Source organism: Podarcis melisellensis (genome assembly GCF_964234715.1).
Source record: "Podarcis melisellensis genome assembly, chromosome: 8".
NCBI classification, from domain to species: domain Eukaryota; kingdom Metazoa; phylum Chordata; class Lepidosauria; order Squamata; family Lacertidae; genus Podarcis; species Podarcis melisellensis.
The window spans coordinates 87,045,185-87,066,014 of NC_138540.1; the positions used below are offsets into that span (position 1 = coordinate 87,045,185).

General features: G+C 44.5%; 1 protein-coding gene across 1 annotated transcript in view; it reads left to right on the plus strand.

The window, feature by feature from the left end:
- Window positions 1-745: 745 nt before the first annotated feature.
- The window catches only part of LOC309376043 (cytochrome P450 2G1-like), a 28,929-nt gene continuing 8,844 nt past the window's right edge, over window positions 746-20,830 (plus strand). Inside the window, exons 1-7 of the mRNA XM_081922197.1 lie at window positions 746-1,019; window positions 4,774-4,936; window positions 7,406-7,555; window positions 9,689-9,849; window positions 11,814-11,990; window positions 14,108-14,249; window positions 20,311-20,498. Of these exons, the coding sequence (XP_081778323.1) occupies window positions 837-1,019; window positions 4,774-4,936; window positions 7,406-7,555; window positions 9,689-9,849; window positions 11,814-11,990; window positions 14,108-14,249; window positions 20,311-20,498 (1,164 nt within the window). The 5' untranslated portion in view covers window positions 746-836. The remainder of the gene's footprint in view (window positions 1,020-4,773; window positions 4,937-7,405; window positions 7,556-9,688; window positions 9,850-11,813; window positions 11,991-14,107; window positions 14,250-20,310; window positions 20,499-20,830) is intronic.

Below are 20,830 nucleotides of genomic sequence, written 5' to 3' on the forward strand. Positions count from 1 at the left end.
TAATAATAATTTATTATTTATACCCCACCCATCTGGCTGAGTTTCCCCAGCCACTCTGGGCAGCTCCCAATCGAGTGTTAAAAACAGTACAGTGTTAAATATTAAAAACTTCCCTGAACAGGGCTGCCTTCAGATGTCTTTTAAAAATAGGATAGCTGCTTATTTCCTTCCCATCTGAAGGGAGGGTGTTCCACAGGGTGGGAGCCACTACCAAGAAAGCCCTCTGCCTGGTTCCCTGTAGCTTAGCTTCTCGCAATGAGGGAACCACCAGAAGGCCCTCGGCGCTGGACCTCAGTGTCCAGGCTGAACAATGGGGGTGGAGATGCTTCTTCAGGTATACAGGACCAAGGCTGTTGAGGGCTTGAAAGGTCAGCACCAACACTTTGAATTGTGCTCAGAAACGTACTGGGAGCCAATGCAGATCTCTCAGAACCGGTGTATGATGGCCTCGGTCTCTGAGGTTCCACAAAATGGTTGTTTCTGCTGTAACACCTGCTCCTCTTGCAGCTGTTGCTTTTAAGCAATACTTAAAAAAACCACAAATAGGTACAGGAACTCGCCATGAAGAAACTGCCATCTCATGCACCAAAAGCAATTTACATTTTGGGTTTGGGAGCAAAGGGCATACAGCCATAGACAGCATTTTCAGGGCTGGGCTGGGTACAAATTATGTTTACCAAGGCTACAGGTTCTGCTATAAAGGTGAAGATTTCCAAGATTTGCACCAGTCACACTGATTTCTGTTTGCTTTCATCAGCCCCACCGTGCGAAGGCAGGTGTGGCTCTGTTGGTTCCCTAAGTTCCCAGATAAACCTCCCTCTCCATTTGCTTCGGGCATGTTGCAGCTGGCAGAAAGCCTCTTGGCCTTGCTGGTGGTTTGCCTTTCGGCCTTGGTCCTCCTTTCAGCATGGAGCCAAATGGCTCAGCGAAAGCAGCTGCCCCCGGGGCCTACGCCCCTCCCCATCCTGGGCAACTTGCTGGATCTGAAGACCCATGACATGCTCACGTCGTTCAAGAAGGTAAGCCGTGGCGACGGCATCCGTCTTTGCAGAGGTCAGACTATTTGTCCACTCTGACTGGCAGCCCCAGCTCTCCAGAGCCTCAGGGGAAGAGATATCTTTCTCATCATCACCTGTATGATTTCAGCCCTTGAGTAGCCATGCCAGAGATCGCACCCAGGGCCTCTCCCGGAGGACCTTACGGTCTTCAAACAAAAACATCTTGGAGGTCCCGGGCCACAGAGAGGTTAGGCTGGCCTCAACCAGAGCCAGGGCTTTTTCGGCTGTGGCCCCGATCTGGTGGAACGCTCTGTCACAAGAGACCAGGGCCCTGCAGCACTTGACATCTTTCTGCAGGGCCTGCAAGACAGAGCTGTTCCACCAGGCCTTTGGCCAAGGTGCAGTCTGACCCCCCTCCTTTGGTCATCCTCACAGAACTCTGGTCCAATGGTTGCCATTAATCTGATTTGAACTGATTTTATAATGAATTGATTTTAGAATGCTGTGTTACTTTTATTGTTGTTAGCCACTCTCAGCCCGGCTTCGGCTGGGAGGACGGGATATAAATTATTATTATTATTATGCATGAGGACCAAGCGATCTACCATTGCTCCTTTCCATTGAGGCTCTCGTGCCTCAGGCGAAGTGCCAAGATGAGAATCATGAGGGCTAGAATCTTGTAATTAAAATTACAAGGGAGAACAAGGTGACCAAAAAAACAACAACCCTCCTCTCATTCTATTCTCTTTCTATTATTTCCTGCTTTTGTTAGGCTCTGCTCTGAGTTCTTGTCTAACATCTAAAACTGCACTTTCTACTGTCGGCCTCTCTCCTTTTTTGCTGACTTTGCTGGACCTCTGACCCTGAGCAAATTCATAGGCCTTTCCCATTTCCCCTCTTTGCAATCTATCTTCTTTGCTTTGTTTTCACCTCTAAATTTCTATACCTCTCCCTCGCACGCTTCCTTTCCTTTCTTGAAAATCTTTCTACAATGGTACCTCAGGTTACATATGCTTCAGGTTACATACGCTTCAGGTTACAGACTCCGCTAACCCAGAAATAGTGCTTCAGGTTAAGAACTTTGCTTCAGGATGAGAACAGAAATCATGCTCTGGCGGCACAGCGGCAGCAGTAGGAGGCCCCCTTAGCTAAAGTGGTGCTTCAGGTTAAGAACAGTTTCAGGTTAAGAACGGACCTCCGGAACGAATTAAGTACTTAACCTGAGGTACCACTGTATCTGTTCTTAGATTGAAGGCCATTTCCAGGCACAAGTCTGGCTTATCGTTTGCAGGAGGAAAGCAAACGAGCAAATGCAAATTTCAGTCTCTTTTAATTAACCGAAAGTGGGCCACAGATGTGCATTAATAAACTGGGATTAATACCCACCTCTGGCTACAGCGAGATAAGCCTGTGTGTGCCCATGGAGTTTGCAGAGGTGGTGGGTATTAAATTTCCCAGCCACCGCCTGTTCCCAAGAGGTGCAGCCCTTTGAAAGGGTATCAGGTTACCCTCTTGGAGAAAATGTGCCAAGGTTTGTCAGGGTGGTGGGGCGGGTGCGGCTCTTTCTGGGGGCAGAAGAAGAGCCTTGTGGCGAGAACAAAGACAAAGGGGGATTTACCACCGTGACTCCAGCGCTGGAGCTGCGCCGGGGCCCTTGCGTCATGATCCGCGGCGTTTTGGGAGGTAACGCAATAGCACCAAAACCGATACCAAGGCGCCCTTGTTGGTTCAGGTTCCAACGCCATGAATGCAGTCAGTCCGGGTTGGGCACCAGGTTGGGGCCTTGCTCCGTGGCGGATCGGGTGCTTTGCATGCCGACAGGGAGCAGCAGCGGGACTGTCCTCTACTTAGGTCCTCAGAGATCAGCAGCTGATAGTCAAGTAGGAAACCTAGATGGCGCCGAGATGTTGCAGTTCCTTTTTTAAAATAATAATAATAATAATAATATTTATTCAAAGTTTTAAAGGTTACAGTAAAAAGAAAAAAGATTTTTTTAAAAAAAAGACATAGAAAACATACAATCATTAAAAAAGAAGAAAAAAGAAACAAATCAAACCTTTACATAACTTTATTCCTTTACTTATTTCCTTGAACCTCCTCACACCTCCCATTTTTGTATTCTAATTTAAATTGTTGTTTCAGCAAATCCTTCTAACCTAATTTTTATCTTAATAATTTATTTCAACATACTGTATCTTTACGTTCTCTCTTTCATCGATTCATTTTTACTTAATCCTTTAATGTCTTTTTACCAAAGCCACATCACTTCCTTTCTCAAACATCTTATCAACAAAATCCTTGATTTTACCATATTTTTAGAAGCAGTGGGCGGCACTTCCCATCAGCTCCAGCCAGCACAGCAGTTGTCCCATCATCCCTAGAATTATCCAGCCATGCCGGTTGGAGCTGATGGGAGTTGTAATCTTAAGCATATACGGCTCTGTGGTGCAAAGTTCCCTTCGGCCCCCACCCACTGTTTCCCAGAGTTGTCGACCTTTTCCAAGCCTCTCCTCCCGCAGAGGTTTGGGAAGGAAGCTGCATGCCCGCCAGCCATATACCGTATTTTTTGCTCTATAAGACTCACTTTTTCCCTCCTAAAAAGTAAGGGGAAATGTGTGTGCATCTTATGGAGCGGATGCAGGCTGCACAGCTATACCAGAAGCCAGAACAGCAAGAGGGATTGCTGCTTTCACTGCACAGCGATCCCTCTTGCTCTTCTGGCTTCTGAGATTCAGAATATATTTTTTCTTGTTTGCCTCCTCTCAAAACTAAGTGCGTCTTGTGGTCTGGTGCGTCTTATGGAGCGAAAAATACGGTAGTTGGCGAGGTGCATCTTCCACCCTAAGCCTCTGCGGGAATCGCTCTTCTCCTGCGGAGGCCAGGGAGGCAAGCTGAATGCCCACCAGCCATATGGTTGATGGGGCATAGCTGGCAGGCGTGCAGGAGGAAAAGGGGAGACCGCACAGCTCCCCCACTCACTGGGGCGCCCCTGAGAGGCCGGCACCCTGGCGCAATGCACCAGTAAACCCAATGGGAAAGATGACTCTGGTTGTACTTCAAAACATCTGGAGGGCATCGGGTTGGAGAGGGCTGTGCTAGATGGGCCATGGCAAGGGGCAAAGGCTAGCAGGGATATTAAAGGTAAAGGTGAAGGGACCCCTGACCGTTACGTCCAGTCACAGACAACTCTGGGGTTGCGGCGCTCATCTCGCTTTATTGGCCGAGGGAGCCGGTGTACAGCTTCTGGGTCATGTGGCCAGCAGGACTAAGCCACTTCTGGCGAACCAGAGCAGCACACGGAAACGCCGTTTCCCTTCCCGCCAGAGCAGTACCTATTTATCTACTTGCGCTGGCGTGCTTACAAACTGCTAGGTTGGCAGGAGCAGGGACCGAGCAATGGGAGCTCACCCCGTCATGGGGATTGGAACCGCCGACCTTCTGATCGGCAAGTCCTAGGCTAAACTACTTATTAAATTCATTCAATTTACTCATTTAATTATCTACTTTAAATATACTCTCTTATGAAACTGCAGGTTATTACAATAATCCTGCCAATGTCTTTATCTGTTTGCAATTCATCTGTAAATATTCAATAAACCAGTTCCAGTTTGTTATCTTCATTTCTTGTTCTTCCGGTAAGTTTCGCCATTTCTGCATATTCTTATGGAATTTGTTAGGCTTTTTATCTTGGCTCAAGACAACGCAAAATAACTTACAGTAAATACGATATGTCTCAGGGAAGATCACTAATGACCCTGCCTGGTTCCCATTTCAGCTAAGAGACCAGTATGGACCAGTGTTCACAGTTCACTTGGGACCCAGACGGGTGGTCGTCTTGTATGGATACAAGGCCATCAAGGAAGCCCTGGTGGACCATGCCGAAGAGTTCAGTAGTAGAGGGTACTTGGCCACAGTGGACGACTTCGTTCAGGGTTTGGGTGAGTTCCAAAGGGATCAGTCAGTTATACGGAGCCACAGCAGAAATAAGTCTGTACTTGTTGTTGTTGTTTAGTCGTTTAGTCGTCTCCGACACTTCGTAACCCCCTGGACCAGAGCACGCCAGGCACTCCTGTCTTCCACTGCCTCCCGCAGTTTGGTCAAACTCATGCTGGCAGCTTCGAGAACACTGTCCCACCATCTCGTCCTCTGTTGTCCCCTTCTCCTTCTGCCCTTCATCTTTCCCAACATCGGGGTCTTTTCCAGGGAGTCTTCTCTTCTCAGGAGGTGGCCAAAGTATTGGAGCCTCAGCTTCAGGATCTGTCCTTCCAGGGAGCATTCAGGGCTGATTTCCTTCAGAATGGAGAGGTTTGATCTTCTTGCAGTCCATGGGACTCTCAAGAGTCTCCTCCAGCACCAGAATTCAAAACCATGAATTCTTCAGCGATCAGCCTTCTCATTTCTGTCCAGCTCTCATTTCTGTACATCACTACTGGGAAAACTATAGCTTAAACTATACGAACCTTTGTCGGCAAGGTGATTTCTCTGCTTTTTAAGATGCTGTCTAGGTTTGCCATCGCCTTTCTCCCAAGAAGTCTGTACTAGTCTTCCATATTAGTATATTTGCAGTAAGCAACCCATCTGAAACATGTTTGGCTACTCTAGAATCTCAACGGCCTGGTGTCTTTGTCTTCACCCGCTTTTGCAGTCCTTCTTATTTATGTAGCTCTCTAGGGAGCTCTGACCACAACACCTCTTGGTGTTGGACAGCATCTCAGCGCTTGCAAACAACCCTGGTTGCCTAGAGCAGTCCCCTTCAACCTGGGCGCCCAGATATTGGTGGACTACAATTCCCATCATCCTTGCTGAGCTGGCTGGGGATGTTGGGAGTACCAGTCCCAGCTGTAGAATATATCCAGCCTCATATAACCAACATGTTTAACTCTAATTAATGGATGGAGGGGTTAAGACCACAGAGTAGGCTACCATGCTAGGCTTAGCTAGGCCACACCCCCTCACCTTGGGAGAAGGTTTACCAAACCCTTTGTTCTCTATTGTTCCACCATGTGAACCCTATCACTAAGGAGGTCTAACCTGGATGCTCAGACTGCATGGCTTTAGCAAGCCACTTTTGTATTTCTATACAAATAATTGAGAAATGTTTACCACTTTTCAAACCCAAGATACTATCTCTGTCTTTTCTGAAGGCAACTTTTGAAGAGTCTGTAAGTAAACCAGTTTTAGCTTATCAACCAGGTGGTCTCCTTCTCAGCAAACTGAAGTAGGGAGCTTTGGAAGAAGGGGATATTTTAAAGGTCTAACACCCTTTATTTCAGGATTTAACCTTCCACTGGGCCTGTAAGACAGAGCTATTCCGCCTGGCCTTTAATTTGAATTCAGCCTGATCTTTTATTTCCCTTCCCTCCCCTTTTATGACGATCACCCGCTCTGAGACCCCACGGCAATTCTCCCCTGGCCTCCTCGCTGGCCCAAGTAGGACTAATTCAGCCAGCTAGCCCTGGTGACTATCCAATGCTTATTAGATGGATTTCCCCCAAATTGATTTCAGAATTTTGAATTTTATTGTTATTCATGGTTTTATACTGTATTTTATGCTGCTTTTACAATTAAGTGTTTTAAATTCGTTGTTAGCTGCCCCGAGCCCGGTTTTTGAACCAGAGGGGTATAAATTAAAAAAAAAAAATTATTTATTTCCATGCTTTACTTTGCTGCATGTTTTATGATTTTAAATCTCTGCTGGGGCTCTGTGAACCACCCAACATGAGAGCAGATTAATGCACAAACAGGGTCATCCAGAAGAATGAAAGCAGGGGAAACACATCTGGAAGGATGGGAATTGTAGAGTCCCCCATTTGCTGCCATTGGCTGCTGAAGGGGTTGGGTTTTGTTTGTTTTCTGCATTTTCTTTTCTTTTTTAAAGATATGTATTAAAGTTTTATAGACAGAAAAAAGTTACATAAAAAATAAAAAAAATAAAAAGGTACAAAAAATACAAATAAAAAATACATAATACATGGGGGGGGGGGAAATACAAACAATTAAAAACAGATCAATCTTTTCATGTCTTATATTTCATTTACTTATTTCCCTGACCTCCTCGCACCTCCCTTTTTTGTATTCCAGTTCACATGGTTAATTCAGCAAATCCTTTCCCTCTTTGTTTTTATCTTAATTCTATATCTTAACATATTAAAGCTTCATATTTTCTTCTGATTATCAATCCATTTTTACATATTCTTTTGACCTTGTTGCTAGAACCGTTTCATTTCAATCCAACATCATTTTAGCATTCATTAATTTTACAATGTTTCTGCAAATAGTCTTTAAATTTCTTCCAATCTTCTACCAACTCTTCTCGGATTCTGCCAGTCATTTCCGCCAATTCCATATAGTCTATCACTTTCATCTGCCATTCTTCCAAGGTGGGTAGATGTTTTCTGCATTTTCAGGGATTGCTTTTGCCAATGGGGAACGCTGGAAGCAACTCCGACGGTTCACCCTCAGCACCTTGCGGAATTTTGGAATGGGGAAAAGGTCCATCGAAGAGCGGATCCAGGAAGAGTCCCAGTTCCTGTTGGAGGAATTCAGAAAAACTGACGGTCAGGATATTTTCCTCCTTTCTTATACTGTGAAATAGGGGGAAAGCCGTAGCTCCGTGCTGGAGCAACTGCTTGGCATGTAGGTCACAGGTTCAATCCATAATGGCATCTCAAGGTAATAATGCAGATGATACAACTGTGGTTGGTTTAATCATGGCTGGAGAGGGGGAGATGGCCTATAGGAAGGAAGTTGAGCAGTTGGGGGAGTGGCGCAGAAAAAACTCATGGAACTTTGAAGTGTCAGGCATAGCTCTAATGGCTATAGCCCAAACGTAGCAGAGTTTTCCTGCACAGCGAAGAAGCTAGTTGAGGTGGAAATGACTAGTCAGCTAGACTCAGAATTACTATTTACAGGATTTATTAAAAGGGAAAATTAAACCAGCAGAGTTTCTGCATACAAAGCAAAGCAAAATAAATCCTTTCTCTCTCTCTCTTAACCATACACAGCACTCCTACTCCTAACACACCTAACCCAAACTTTGCTAGCATTCCTAGATAACAGAATTGAGTGCTGGTCGTTAACCAATCAGAGTAAGTAGTTTCTAGGTCAAGTAGACCTTGGCTTTCTGCCAAGAGTAAATTGACACTGCCTTGAGTTAATTGTGTGAAGCCAGAATCTGTAAGTTTTCATGAGAATCAATTAACAGAAACTGAACAAAAACAACTTACTCCTTAACTTAAAGAAAACAAAAGAGATTATTGAGGGGAAGCCTGTGGAACAGGTCTCGGTGTTTCGATTTCTGGGAATGGAGTTGAGAGATGACCTAACTGGGGAGAAAACAGCAAAGACCTGATGAAGAGAGCACAGCAGAGGTTATATTTTCCGAGAATCCTCCGGAAAAATAATCTCTCAAAGGACCTGTTGATGGCATTTTACCATTGTACTGTGGAGAGTGTGTTAACTTATGGTCTCTGTGTGTGGTTAGAGAGCTGCACAGCCAGGGGAGAAACAATGCTGTCCAGGGTTGTAAAGACTGCGGAGAGAATAATTGGGTGCACTCTTCCCACCTTGGATCAAATCTACGCTTCCAGGTGTCATGAGAAAGCTGCAGAGATAGCGCAGGATAGTGCGCACCCCAGAAATGATCTCTTTCAGCTTCTGCCTTCTGGAAGAAGGTCCAGGGTTATAAAGACCAGGACTAGCCGCCTAAGAAACAGTTTGTACCCAAATGCGATTCTGGTTCTAAACACAGCATAAGGAGTCTCTAGTATATTGTATTTTAAAATGGGGTATCAGAGTTGTTGTTGTCCATGCCTAAAGTACCGGCTCCCTTGACCCTTACTGATACATTTCAGTCAAGGTAGAAGATGATAGTAAATAAGTACTCAGTCTAGGATTCTCACCAAATGCCATTCTTGCCATGAGTTATGTAAAAGCCAAAGAAGATATACACCAACACATCTGGGATATCGAGTTGCAAAATTATATAAATGCAGCTTCTATTTTTCCAGCAGAGGGCAGGCTCTCATTCTTGCTGATCACCTGATCAATCTGACTATTCCAAAATTTAGGAAAGCATTAAATTTAATGTTCTTCCATCTGCAGAACTGAAGGGCAATATCCAGGGTTATCAATGGCCAGAAGGTTTGACAACGAACATTGCTAATACATTCACAGCAAACTGGAATGTCTGGAATGAATGCAATGAGAACAAGCGATCCCCTAAACCCCACCCACTGAATCCTGACCAGCCTCCAACCTCTCTGCCTTCCAGTCACCATATTCCCAGTTGCTGTTCTCTGCTCAATTCCCTCCTCCCTCTTACCATTTCATTTACACTCTTCCCTCACCTCCCAACCCCAAACACAGTTCATGACAGGCAGTGGTGTAGCGTGGGTTGTCAGCACCCGGGGCAAGGCAAGTAATTTGCACCCCCTAACCCGTGGATTTGCGCCCCCTAACCCTAACCCCCAGATGTTGCACCCGGTGCGGCCGGCCCCCCTGCACCCCCCACGCTACGCCACTGATGACAGGTGCACAGAACAGGTGAGCAGCTCCTGAAAGGGTGGTAGGTCAGGCGCTGTTGGCTTGCCTACTCTGCAGACTAAGGCCCAGACTTGCAAAGTTCATCACTAGCAAAAGACAGGGGTTGAATCCTGGTTTTCATGTCATGGCTCCCATTCTCCCTGCAGGTTCCCCTTTTGACCCCACGTTCTTCCTGAGCCGGTCTGTTTCCAACGTCATCTGCTCCATTGTTTTTGGCCGGCGCTTTGACTACGAAGACAAAGACTTCCTCTCGTTGCTGGCCAAGATCAATGAGAATTTTGTGCTGATGAGCAACACCTGGGGCCAGGTGAGAACTTTGGGATCCCCCTTGCAGGGCAACTTCTCAGCCCACCTTCCTCTCTCCCCAGCTAGAGGAAACACCCCCTTTCTCGTCACTGGAGGCCAAGGCTGGCAGCAAATCTAGCCTGATGAATCTTTAACTTAGCTGTGATTTGAGCAACACACAGGTCGATCGAGTTCGGCCCTTCCGCACAAAATTTTGTTGAGTCACTTTCTTTGGTAGGCTTCCAGGTCTGAGAGCAGAGGCAAGATCAGGTGACATTGTTGTTTTTCTACTTCGGGAACCTTAATGAGGCAGCTGGACAAACCAAAGGAACGTTCACTGACGTGCTTTTTTTTTAATGTGTGGAGTTTTATTGCCACCAGTTTGAGAAGTGTTCTGTTTCCGCTTCCAGGTGGGAGGCCTAGCTTAGCAAACCGGTCATTCAGGCATAGACAACCATTTCTGCTTTTAATTTAGCAGATCTTCTGCGGGAAAGGGCAAATCCAGGAGAAATGGGAGGAAACACAGTCTGGCATTTAGATGCTGATGAGGCGTACCAGCCCCATAACCAGTCACCACTTAGAAAAGCATTCACAGCTTTGTGTCTTCAGTGCATGCCTTCCGCATATCTAACAGGAAGATTTAATAACACCCCAGTGTACCAAAGACTCTGAGTCAGGGGAGGTGAAGGACATTCAACACTATTTCTTACGATGTCCTTTGCTCTCTCTCCAACTGACCTTCCCTTGAGCAAATCTCTATTTTGCTGGCTATCAATAGCGTATTTATTACTGCATAGGTTGCAAAATTTGCCCTGGCCGCAAGTAAACTGAGAGCTAGGCACCAAGATAAGTATCATAAAAGGGAGTGTGGAAAAAGCGGAGTGCTTAACATATGCTGGTGTGATTTTTGCATTTTTGTATGTTTGCTTGGCTGTTGTTGCTGTTCAGTTTTAAATTAATTATCTGTGTCCTACGCATTGTGACGGCTTATAGCTTTTCGCAATAAAGATTTCATTCATCCATTCATAATCAGCACTGAAACACCCTGGGAGAGATCTGGGTGGCTTTTTTTGAGACCATCCCACCTTTTCCAGAGGGTGGGAGACCCCAGATTTAAGACCCACTGAAGAAGACTTGCTAAAACAGATAAGACTACTGGGGGGGGAGCATAAGATTTTTAGGAGGAGGGAAAAGGTAAAGGTAAAGGGACCCCTGACAGTTAAATCCAGTCGCAAACGACTCTGGGGTTGTGGCGCTCATCTCGCTTTACTGGCCGAGGGAGCCGGCGTACAGCTTCCGGGTCATGTGGCCAGCAGGACTAAGCCACTTCTGGCGAACCAGAGCAGCGCATGGAAACGCCGTTTACCTTCCCGCTGGAGCGGTACCTACTTATCTACTTGCACTTTGATGTGCTATTGAACTGCTAGGTTGGCAGGAGAGGGAAGATGAGACCACTGTAATTGGCCTCCAGGGAGCGACATCCAGGAGCAGGCAGCACTAAAAGAAAACTGATGACACCAAAGATGGTAATGAGTGATTGAAGGTGATAGAAATCTCTTTGGTGGGGAAGTTTTTGAAAATCAGAAGGGGCATCAAGAAGATGGAGAACACAAGGGACTCATCCAGCCTTCCCCAACCTGGTATTTTCCAGATGTTTTGGACTCCAGGTCCTCTCAAATTTCAATTCCAGTGGGGCAGAGCTGCAGCAATAGCTTCCAAACAGTGGAGTCAACTGCGGCTTACCTGGCCAGGTGGGGGCAAGGTCTGGGCTGTACAGATACATAATGGTGGAGGCCTCACCACCATCTTGGCCATCTCTCCTGGACTCCACCATCATGGAAGGCACCAAGTTAGGGAGGACTGCCATAACCTAACTCTATTTCATAATGAGCCATCATTGAGGGAAGGCTGTGGGTGTCAGAAGCAACATCAAGGTGCTTGAAGGACGAATGCTTGGAACGTGACAGATCATTGCTCTTCGTGCAGCTGTACGAGATGTTTCCGTGGATCATGAGGTTCCTGCCAGGGCCCCACAAGAAGATGTTCCGGAACTTGGATGACATCTACGACTTTGTGGCCGAGAGGGTCAAGGTGAACGAAGCGTCGCTGGACCCCGACAACCCCCGGGATTTTATCGACTGCTTCCTTATTCAAATGAAAAAGGTATCCTCCTTTTATAATTGTGGGTTATAAAAGGCTAGTTGCCCATAGCAACAGCCTTCTCCATCCTCAACCAGCCCCCTTAGGGGTCTTCAGATGTGAAATGAGGTGAATGGAGAACACAGAGGGTGGGGAGGGAGGTCGGTCTACAGGCAGACTAGCTGGAATGATATCCTTCAGGCACCAGGGCAAGACTTCTTCATTGTCTACCAAAACCCTGAGATCATCTTCTGAGGCCCTTCTTCGTGTGCCACCTCCTCGAGAGGTCCAGACGGTGGCAACACAAGAACAGGGCCTTCTCTGCAGTGGCTCCCGGTCTGTGGAATGCTCTCCCCAGGGAAGTTTGCCTGCTGCCTTCACTATACACCTTTAGGCACCAGGCAAAAACGTTCCTTTTTAACCAGAACTTTGGTTGACCTGATGGGCATCCCGTACCCTTCTAAAATGTGTCTCTTGGGGGGGGGTTATTGGGTTATTGTTTTTATTTTGCTTTTATGTATTTTGATCTTTTCTGTGAGCTGCCCTGAGACCTCTGGGTATAGGTCAGTATATGAATTAATAATAAAATAATAAAATAATAAATAATAAATATTGGGCCAGCCTTATTAGATCTTTTCAGCTCTGTTTTAAAAGCTGGCACTTTCTAGCTGCTCCACTCTTTCTCACGAGTATTATATTAAATGATTGGTTATTCTATTGCTTGTGCTTGTGTGTGTGTTAAATGGAAATCTTGTAATCTGCTCTAGGGGCACATAGACTAGAGAGTGGAATATAAACTTATAAATAAAAGTGTGGTCCTACATGGGGAGGGATGAGGAGAGACTGGCAAAGAGAATCTGTGGTGAAGCAACTGCCATGTTGGCTCATTGTGGCCAGTGTGGAATGTGGGCAGCTAATTTCTCTTTCCCCCCGCCTTTGACTTTCCCCTCCGTTTGGCTTCAGTGGAAGAGAATCTAGTACACTTCAGAGTCATGGCTGGTGTAGATCTAGTCCTATGAGTTGGGGGGGAGAGATGCCAGGTGATCCATCGCCCAGGCTCCTGTGGCCTCTCAGCCACCCTCCCCAGGGAGCATAGGATTGCTCCCTAAATAAATAGAATAATGACGGCGGCCTACCTTGCAGGCCTGTAGTGTTTGAGAGAAACGTGTGAACACCTTAAGGGCGTTGCCTTTTTAAGACGGGATTTAAAGACGGAGTAAGAGATCGGTCATTTTGTGGAGTTAACCAATTTGAAGAGCATGGTACGCTGTTTTCCACCTGACCTACGAGGCGGGGACCAGACTCGCCCATCTCTGCTTCAGATTCCTGGGAGGCCAGAGGGACACTGCCCTGCTGTGAGGACTGATGAGTCCAGACTCACTAGAACAAACTTTGGGGTTGGGGCAAATATCAAAAATGCTTTTAAATGTTTTAAAATAGTTTTTTTTTTAACTGTGGCGTTTTAAATTTTGCGTTTTTTGTTTTGTTTTTGCTCTGTTGGTGGTGGAATAAACCTTTAGTTGGGGCTGGGATTAGTTTAATAATACAATTATACTAAAATTATTATTAGTTTCTGCTGTATTATTGGTTTATTGTACAGTTTTGTTGGGAAAGAAACATTCTGCACAGAAACAGTAAAGATGTTTGTACCTTTAAGAACAGTTTTTGTGAGCTCTGGGCTGATTGGTTGCAGCTGGCCATGACTACAAAAGGAGAAAAGCTGCAGTTTGAACTTTGCCTGCAGGAAAAACACCCACAAGCTTTGCTGTTTGTTGTTTTGAAATAGAATCTTTATTTGGCTTTGGTTTTACACCGGTCTCATGGTGTCACAGTCTCTCTCATCTGCCACCAGTGGAAAATCCCCCTCTAACAAGTTTGTGTTCTGTTCTTAAGGGGAGATGGTCAGGGTTGCCTGGGAGTGGACCCCAGGCAACAGAATGGCTGGGGCAGGTTCCACAAGAGGGGATACACTGGGACACCCGATCTCAGTGATCACGGGCAGGAGGAGAAAACTATCCCTGCCTCCGGGAAGTTTAGGAAAGTTTTTAATATTCTGTTGGGAGCCACCCAGAGTGGCTAGGGAAACCCAGCCAGATGGGCGGGGTGTAAATAAATGAAAATTATTGTTCTTGTTGTTGAAGGAGAGCAAAAACCCTCTGAGCGAGTTTCATCTCAAAACGATGATCATGACCGTTCTCAACCTGTTCATTGCTGGGACTGAGACCGTGAGCTCCACACTCCGTTTCGGATTCCTGATTCTGATGAAATATCCAGAGGTGCAAGGTAATAGGGGACAGATGCGAGCCAAGGGAGGGCATTTACAGGTTAAGTTTAAAAAGGGATGCATTATCTTAGGGAGTGGGGTTGGCCATCTTTTGTGGGCCAGCAGTGGGTGATACAGTCCTAATTTGAGGCTTCTCCATCCAGAGGGAGAGAAAATAGGGAGTTGGCGGAGGTCACAGAACCTGGACAGAGGTCAGTCTGCCATCCCTCAAGAGTTGCCTGTTTGATCTCAGCCAGGAAGGAGTTCCCACAGAATCAGGCCCACAGCAGTACCTGTGTAACATTCAGGACTGAGTACATGCTGTCCAACTGAACCACAGGGAACCACTGAAGCCCTCAGTGATCAGGCAGGGAATCAGGCAATCCTTAAGGTATCCTGGGCCCAAATTTCTTAAGGGCCTTGTAAATTAATATTACCCATGGGACTCAGTTTTAATATCCTCCTTCTGGAACATTCCCAGAGACACCATATAAGCAAGATGCCAAGAAGATCTCCATAGAAAAAATTGGCTATTTTTTCTGAACATTGTGTATTTAAGCAAGATCCAGATCTGTGTGGTGATCAAGACTTCCAAGGGAAGCACCTTGGGGGCTATAATCCATTGGCAATAGGGAAGGGGGGGGATTCAATTCAGTTCACATTTAAAGACACTTTCTGAAACCGTACGCAAACTGAAACACAGCCAATCTTCAAAATTCACACTTATTTGAATTTTGCGAGGCGGTATCCCAGTCAAGTAACATGCATAAGAATGCATGTTTCTTTGAATGTTAATGGCTTAAAAAATAAAACAAAGAGAAATAAAATAGAATACATTTTAAAGAAAAAAATAGGACATAATTTGCCTGCAGGAAACACATGTGGCTAGAAGACACAGAAGAGTATTGAATAACAAGAAATTAGGAACCAAATTTATCACCTCTGGTATCTAAAAAAGGGGGGAATTGTTATATATGTAAACCCAAAAATAGCATCAAAATTAATTTTTAAAGATGAAGAAGGCAGATTACTGGGTGTGCAATTAACAAGAGGGATAGAAAATATAATAGCTGTAGGAATTTGTGCACCGAATGGAAATAAAACACAGTATTTTAAATCAGTTGAGGGAAAATTGTTAGAACATATCAATGAAGAGATTATTCTAATGGGTTATCTTAATGGGGTCACCTCACTGGAATTAGATAGAACAGAAAGAAGGGGGAAATCAAAAGAAGGGAGACTTCCACAACCCTTCTTCCGAATGGCAGAAGATTTAAATTTAAAAGGCGCATGGAGACATAAATACCAAATGAAAAGCAATTCATGCATCACTCAGAGGCAAAACAATCGGCAGGAAGAATTGATGGGGTCTGGGTTACAAACAATTTAACCTTGAAAATTAGAAAGGTAGAAATACAACCTAAATCAGTATCAGATCACAACCCAATCATGTTAGAGTTGAGAAGTGCTAGAGTCCTGTCTAGTCAAGTTGCGTGGGATCAATTCCAATCTGTTACCTCTGAGGATATGGACAGGCTGCTTGGACGAGTGAAACCAGCCACCTGTCTCCTTGATCCTTGCCCATCCTGAGGGTCCCGATCCTGCCACTCACCACCTAGCCCAGGGCGGGGCCTGACAGGCCTCATAAGGATGGTTGCTGCTGCTGCTGCTGCTGCTGTCCAGGAGGACTCAGAGGGGCGCAGAGTTCTTTTAAAAATGTTTTAAAATTTTCTTTTTTCCTTTTGAATTTTTTGTACGTGGGGGGGTGGGGGGTGGGATGGATGTTTGGTTGGGCTTGGGAATTTGTTTGATTTTGATGTATTTGTAATTTTTACAGTTTTTTGTTTGTATTCTTTTTGTTTGTTTTTTAAGGTTTTATTTTGTTCTTAAGGGGAGGGGCCAGGGCTGCTGGGGAGTGGGTCCCAGTCAACAAAATGGCTGGGGCATGTTCCACAGGAGGGGATGCACTGGGACAACTGATCTCAGTGATCACGGGTAGGAGGAGGAGTTACGCTAAGACCAGACCATGTCATTACAGAGGAGGCAGGTTTAGTCGTTGTCTGAGGACTATCCCTGCCTCCGGGTCTGGTCCTGACCAGACGGATACTAAAATCAGCAAGGGATACCCACCTGACCTGAAGGTGCTGCTGGTGAGTGGTGATTGAGAGCAGCTGCTGAGACCACATAACACCTTTTCCCTCTAGATTTTTTTGTGGAAGTAAACTAAATAATAAAAATCAAAAAGCTTCGTTTATTTCCACAGTATAATATTTCTAGTTGATTACTTCTCGTTTTAGGGATTGGATTGCACAATGCGCCCACGGCATTCCAGCGATTAATTCTCTGATCCATGATATGAGTGATTTTTGCTTTGCCTACTTAGACGATTTGGCTATCTTTTCTAATTCCTGGGGGGAGCATCTTAGGCATGTGCAGAGTGTTTTGTCGCGGTTACAGGAAGCCAACCTGACGGTGAAGATCTCCAAGTGTCAGTTTGCTCAAGGAGAGGTGATCTATTTGGGGTTCAGGGCGGGGTCTGGAAATATCAAATCCCTGGAGGCCAAGGTCCAGTGTGTACAGGAATGGCCTTCCCCTCAGACAAAAAGGGATGTGCAGTCCTTCATTGGGCTAGTGAATTATTATCGAAGGTTTATTAACCATTTTGCAACCCTTGCCACCCCTTTGACAAAAGAAATCTCTGCCTGTTAAGGTGACATGACACTGAGGAGTGTCAGTGTGCTTTTGATATGCTAAAACAGGCATTAGTGAGCTCAACAGTGATGCTTGCACCCACCGCAGCAGCTCGAATACTTGTGGCCAAGGGATGGAAGGATCACGAGGCTCCAAAAATAACAGATTGGCAAATCAAATTACAGGAATTGGTGGAGACGGCTCAACTGACTAGGAAACTCAGAGAAAACTCAAAGCAAAAATTTGGCGGAAAAATGGGGTGGTTATAGAAGATATGTTCAAAAATATAACAATAGTTTTGACTCTGTGCTAGCATTCGAGTGATAAAGGAACTAAAAGGAGATGGACAACAATTAAGGATCTATTATGTTTTCAGAATGTATTAGAAAAATTATATAGAAAGGTTTATTGGTTTGTGTACATTCAAATGTAAGATAAAATATATGGAAAGGGACTTGACAGGAAGTCAAAGTTGAAGAAAAGATTTTGGAAGATAAAAGGGGGGGAAATATTTACTTTCATTATCATTTTGTGTGCAGGTGTGGGTGTCTGCGCATATGTGTGTTGTATTTAATGCTTGGGAGGAAATAAGACGGTAAATAAAAAATAAACTAAATATCGATATATGTAAAAAATAATTCTCTTTTCTTAATTGTACTTAGTGGTAGTATGGCTGTATTGTTTTGTGTTACATAAAATCATTGAATAAAAATTAAATTAAAAACAAACAAGCAGTGATGCTTGCACCAAACCAGCATTGCTACCATTTGTAGTACAGACAGACGCTAGTCAGACCGGGTTGGAGGGTGTCCTTCTTCAACAAGCAGAGGAAGGAGCCTGGCATCCAGTTGTGTATTTGAGCAAAAAATTGCTACCACGTGAGCAGAAATATTCCACTGTTGAAAAGGAATGTCTTGCTTTGGTTTGGGCTTTGGTCAAACTCCGTCCCTACTTGTGGGGGAATAATTTCAAAGTCCAAACTGATCATTCACCCTTGTGCTGGTTAGAAAGAGTGAAACACACTAACCAGAAGATGGGGGGGGGGCTTCGCTCTTCCAGATTTAAGAATATATTATGACGCCTCATGCCTATGCTGGATTTAAGAGTGGATGCAGTTAGTTAACACAGATATACTGGATATTGAGGGCTGGAATAATAGGTATGGATGGCATGCCTATCTTGTCTATATAAAGGGTTTCTAAATCACATAATTAGGAGTTCATTATATAAATTGTGCGTAAAATATCAAGCTCTATTAGAACCCATAATTCTGTGGTGGACCTCACCTTTGGAGGCACTCTCAGATAAAAAAAAATATGGGGGAAAACTGGGCTACATATTATCAATTATAATATTAATTATACCTATGTACCTACAGGACCGCCTCTCCTGGTATGTCCCACAGAGGAACTTACGGTCTTCAAATAAAAACATCCCTAAGGTCCCAGGCCACAGAGAGGTTAGGCTGGCCTCAACTAGAGGCAGGGCTTTTTCGGCTGTGGCCCCGATCTGGTGGAACGCTCTGTCACAAGAGACTAGGGCCCTGCAGGGCCAGCAAGACAGAGCTGTTCCACCAGGCCTTTGGTCAGGGCGCAGCCTGACCCCCTCCTTTGGCAATCTTTACAGAACTTTAGCTTATGGTTGCCATCAATTTGATTTTAATTTTTATAATGTTTTTAGAATGTTGTACTATTTTATTGTTGTTAGCCGCCCTGAGCCCGGCTTCGGCTGAGGAGGGCGGGATATAAATAAAATTTATTATTATTATTATAAAAGAAGAACATAGCAAATTGAAATTGAAAACTTTTGAGGAAATCAAACAGACTGGTTACAATACTACCAATTAAACATCTTTAATTTGGATAAGAAAAGTGGCTTTGCAAAAGAATCTAAATTACAGAAAGAACTATAACAAAACACAAAGAAATTACTATCCAAAACTTATAATTTATTCCCTCCAGTAGCACCTTAAAGACCAACTTAGTTAGTTCTTGGTATGAGCTTTCGTGTGCATGCACACTTCTTCAGATACCTATCCTATCTGAAGAAGTGTTCATGCACACGAAAGCTCATACCAAGAACTAACTTAGTTGGTCTTTAAGGTGCTACTGGAAGGATTTTGTTTTGTTTTGACTATGGCAGACCAACACGGCTACCTATCTGTAATTATAATTTATTGTTAGATTGGGAATTAAAAGCTGAGGAAGTAAAAGAGGTGATGATCAGGTGGGCCAAGACTTCGGTTATATCATTCAGATGGATCCATGGGAAAAATTGTGGAAACAAGCTCACAGATTTACTGCTTGCTACACAATGAGAAAACCGGATGAAGATGCTGTACAGGTGGTACATGACTCCCAAGATAAACAAATTAAAATATGTGTTGGAGATGCAAAAAGAAGGAACTATGTACCATGTATGGTGGGGATGTGGGAAAATAAAAAAATTCTAGAGTAGCATACATGAAGAATTAACCAGAGTCATTTCTATTACGTATAGTTACACCTGACATCCCCTCTGATAAGAAAAAAAGTGCTTTTATACACTACAGCTACTACCAGAATACTAATAGCTAGAAACTGGAAAGGGTAAATTGTTCCTAGCAAAACAAGCTGTGAATTTATAGAACTGGCTAAAATGACAGCAGCTATTAGATTCCAATCAAATCAGAAATTGAGAAAAGACTGGGAATGCGTAGAAGAATATATGACAAAACATTGTTCCAAAACACAACTATTGATATGTATTGACTGAAGTTTGTAAAGTCAAGTAAAAAATAAGAAAAGATGACTTATGGGGAATAAGTAAATACTATGTATAGCACAATTTAAAAGTAATGAAAAACAAAAGAAGCCGTGCTGGGCTGGAGGGAGGTCACAGTGGTAGAAACAAGGGAAATATAAGTTCACAGATATATATATATATATATATATATATATATATATATATATATATACACATACTGCATATAATTTGGAATGTACTGTACAGAATGGGAGAATGTGTAACAATGTAATTTTGCAGAAATAATAATTAATCAAAAAAACCATAGTGAAAATAAACAAAAGCTGCATTATATTAGGGACAATTGCTTTTTTAAAAAGGTCTGCATGCAAGTGTGTATACAGTATTAGGAGAAATTCACAATGAAATGTTGGTGACACTTTATTGTTTATTATTGCAAACTGATGTGGAAAACTGAAATTTGGAAAACTGAAATTGAAAAGATTCGCCCCTCCCTATGTGGATATGGCCAATTCTGAGCAGTCTCCCAAAATTCCAGAGTGCGGGGGGGGGGGAGAGCTGGGGGTTAAAACCAGTTTCAAACTGCATTTCCACGCGTAGCATAAACGGGAGCCCAACGCTACCCTCTGCCTGTCTTTGCTGCAGAAAAAGTGATCCGAGAGATCGACGATGTGATCGGGAGGGACCGCGTGCCGGCGGTGGAGAAGCGGGCCCAAATGCCATACACGGATGCGGTGATCCACGAGATCCAGAGGTTTAGTGATGTCATCCCCACCAACCTGCCCCACGCCCTGACCCGGACGGTGCATCTCAGGGGCTACACGCTGCCTAAGGTAAGCCATGTTGGGATTTTTGACTACGTGCTATTTGATATAGCTTCCCACAGAAGCAATTAAGGAGTTGGCCAAAGGCCAAGAAGACTGAGCAGAGGGAGGTATTCTGCCTAGAGATATGGGACCTTGGATACAACTCTGCTATTGGTCGAGGTCTCCACATAGGCATGATGACTCATGAGAGAGCCAGTGTGGTGTAGTGGTTAAGAGCGGTGGACTCATAATCTGGTGAACTGGGTTCGCTTCCCCGCTCCTCCACCTGCAGCTGCTGGGTGACCTTGGGCCAGTCACACTTCTCTGAAGTCTCTCAGCCCCACTCACCTCACAGAGTG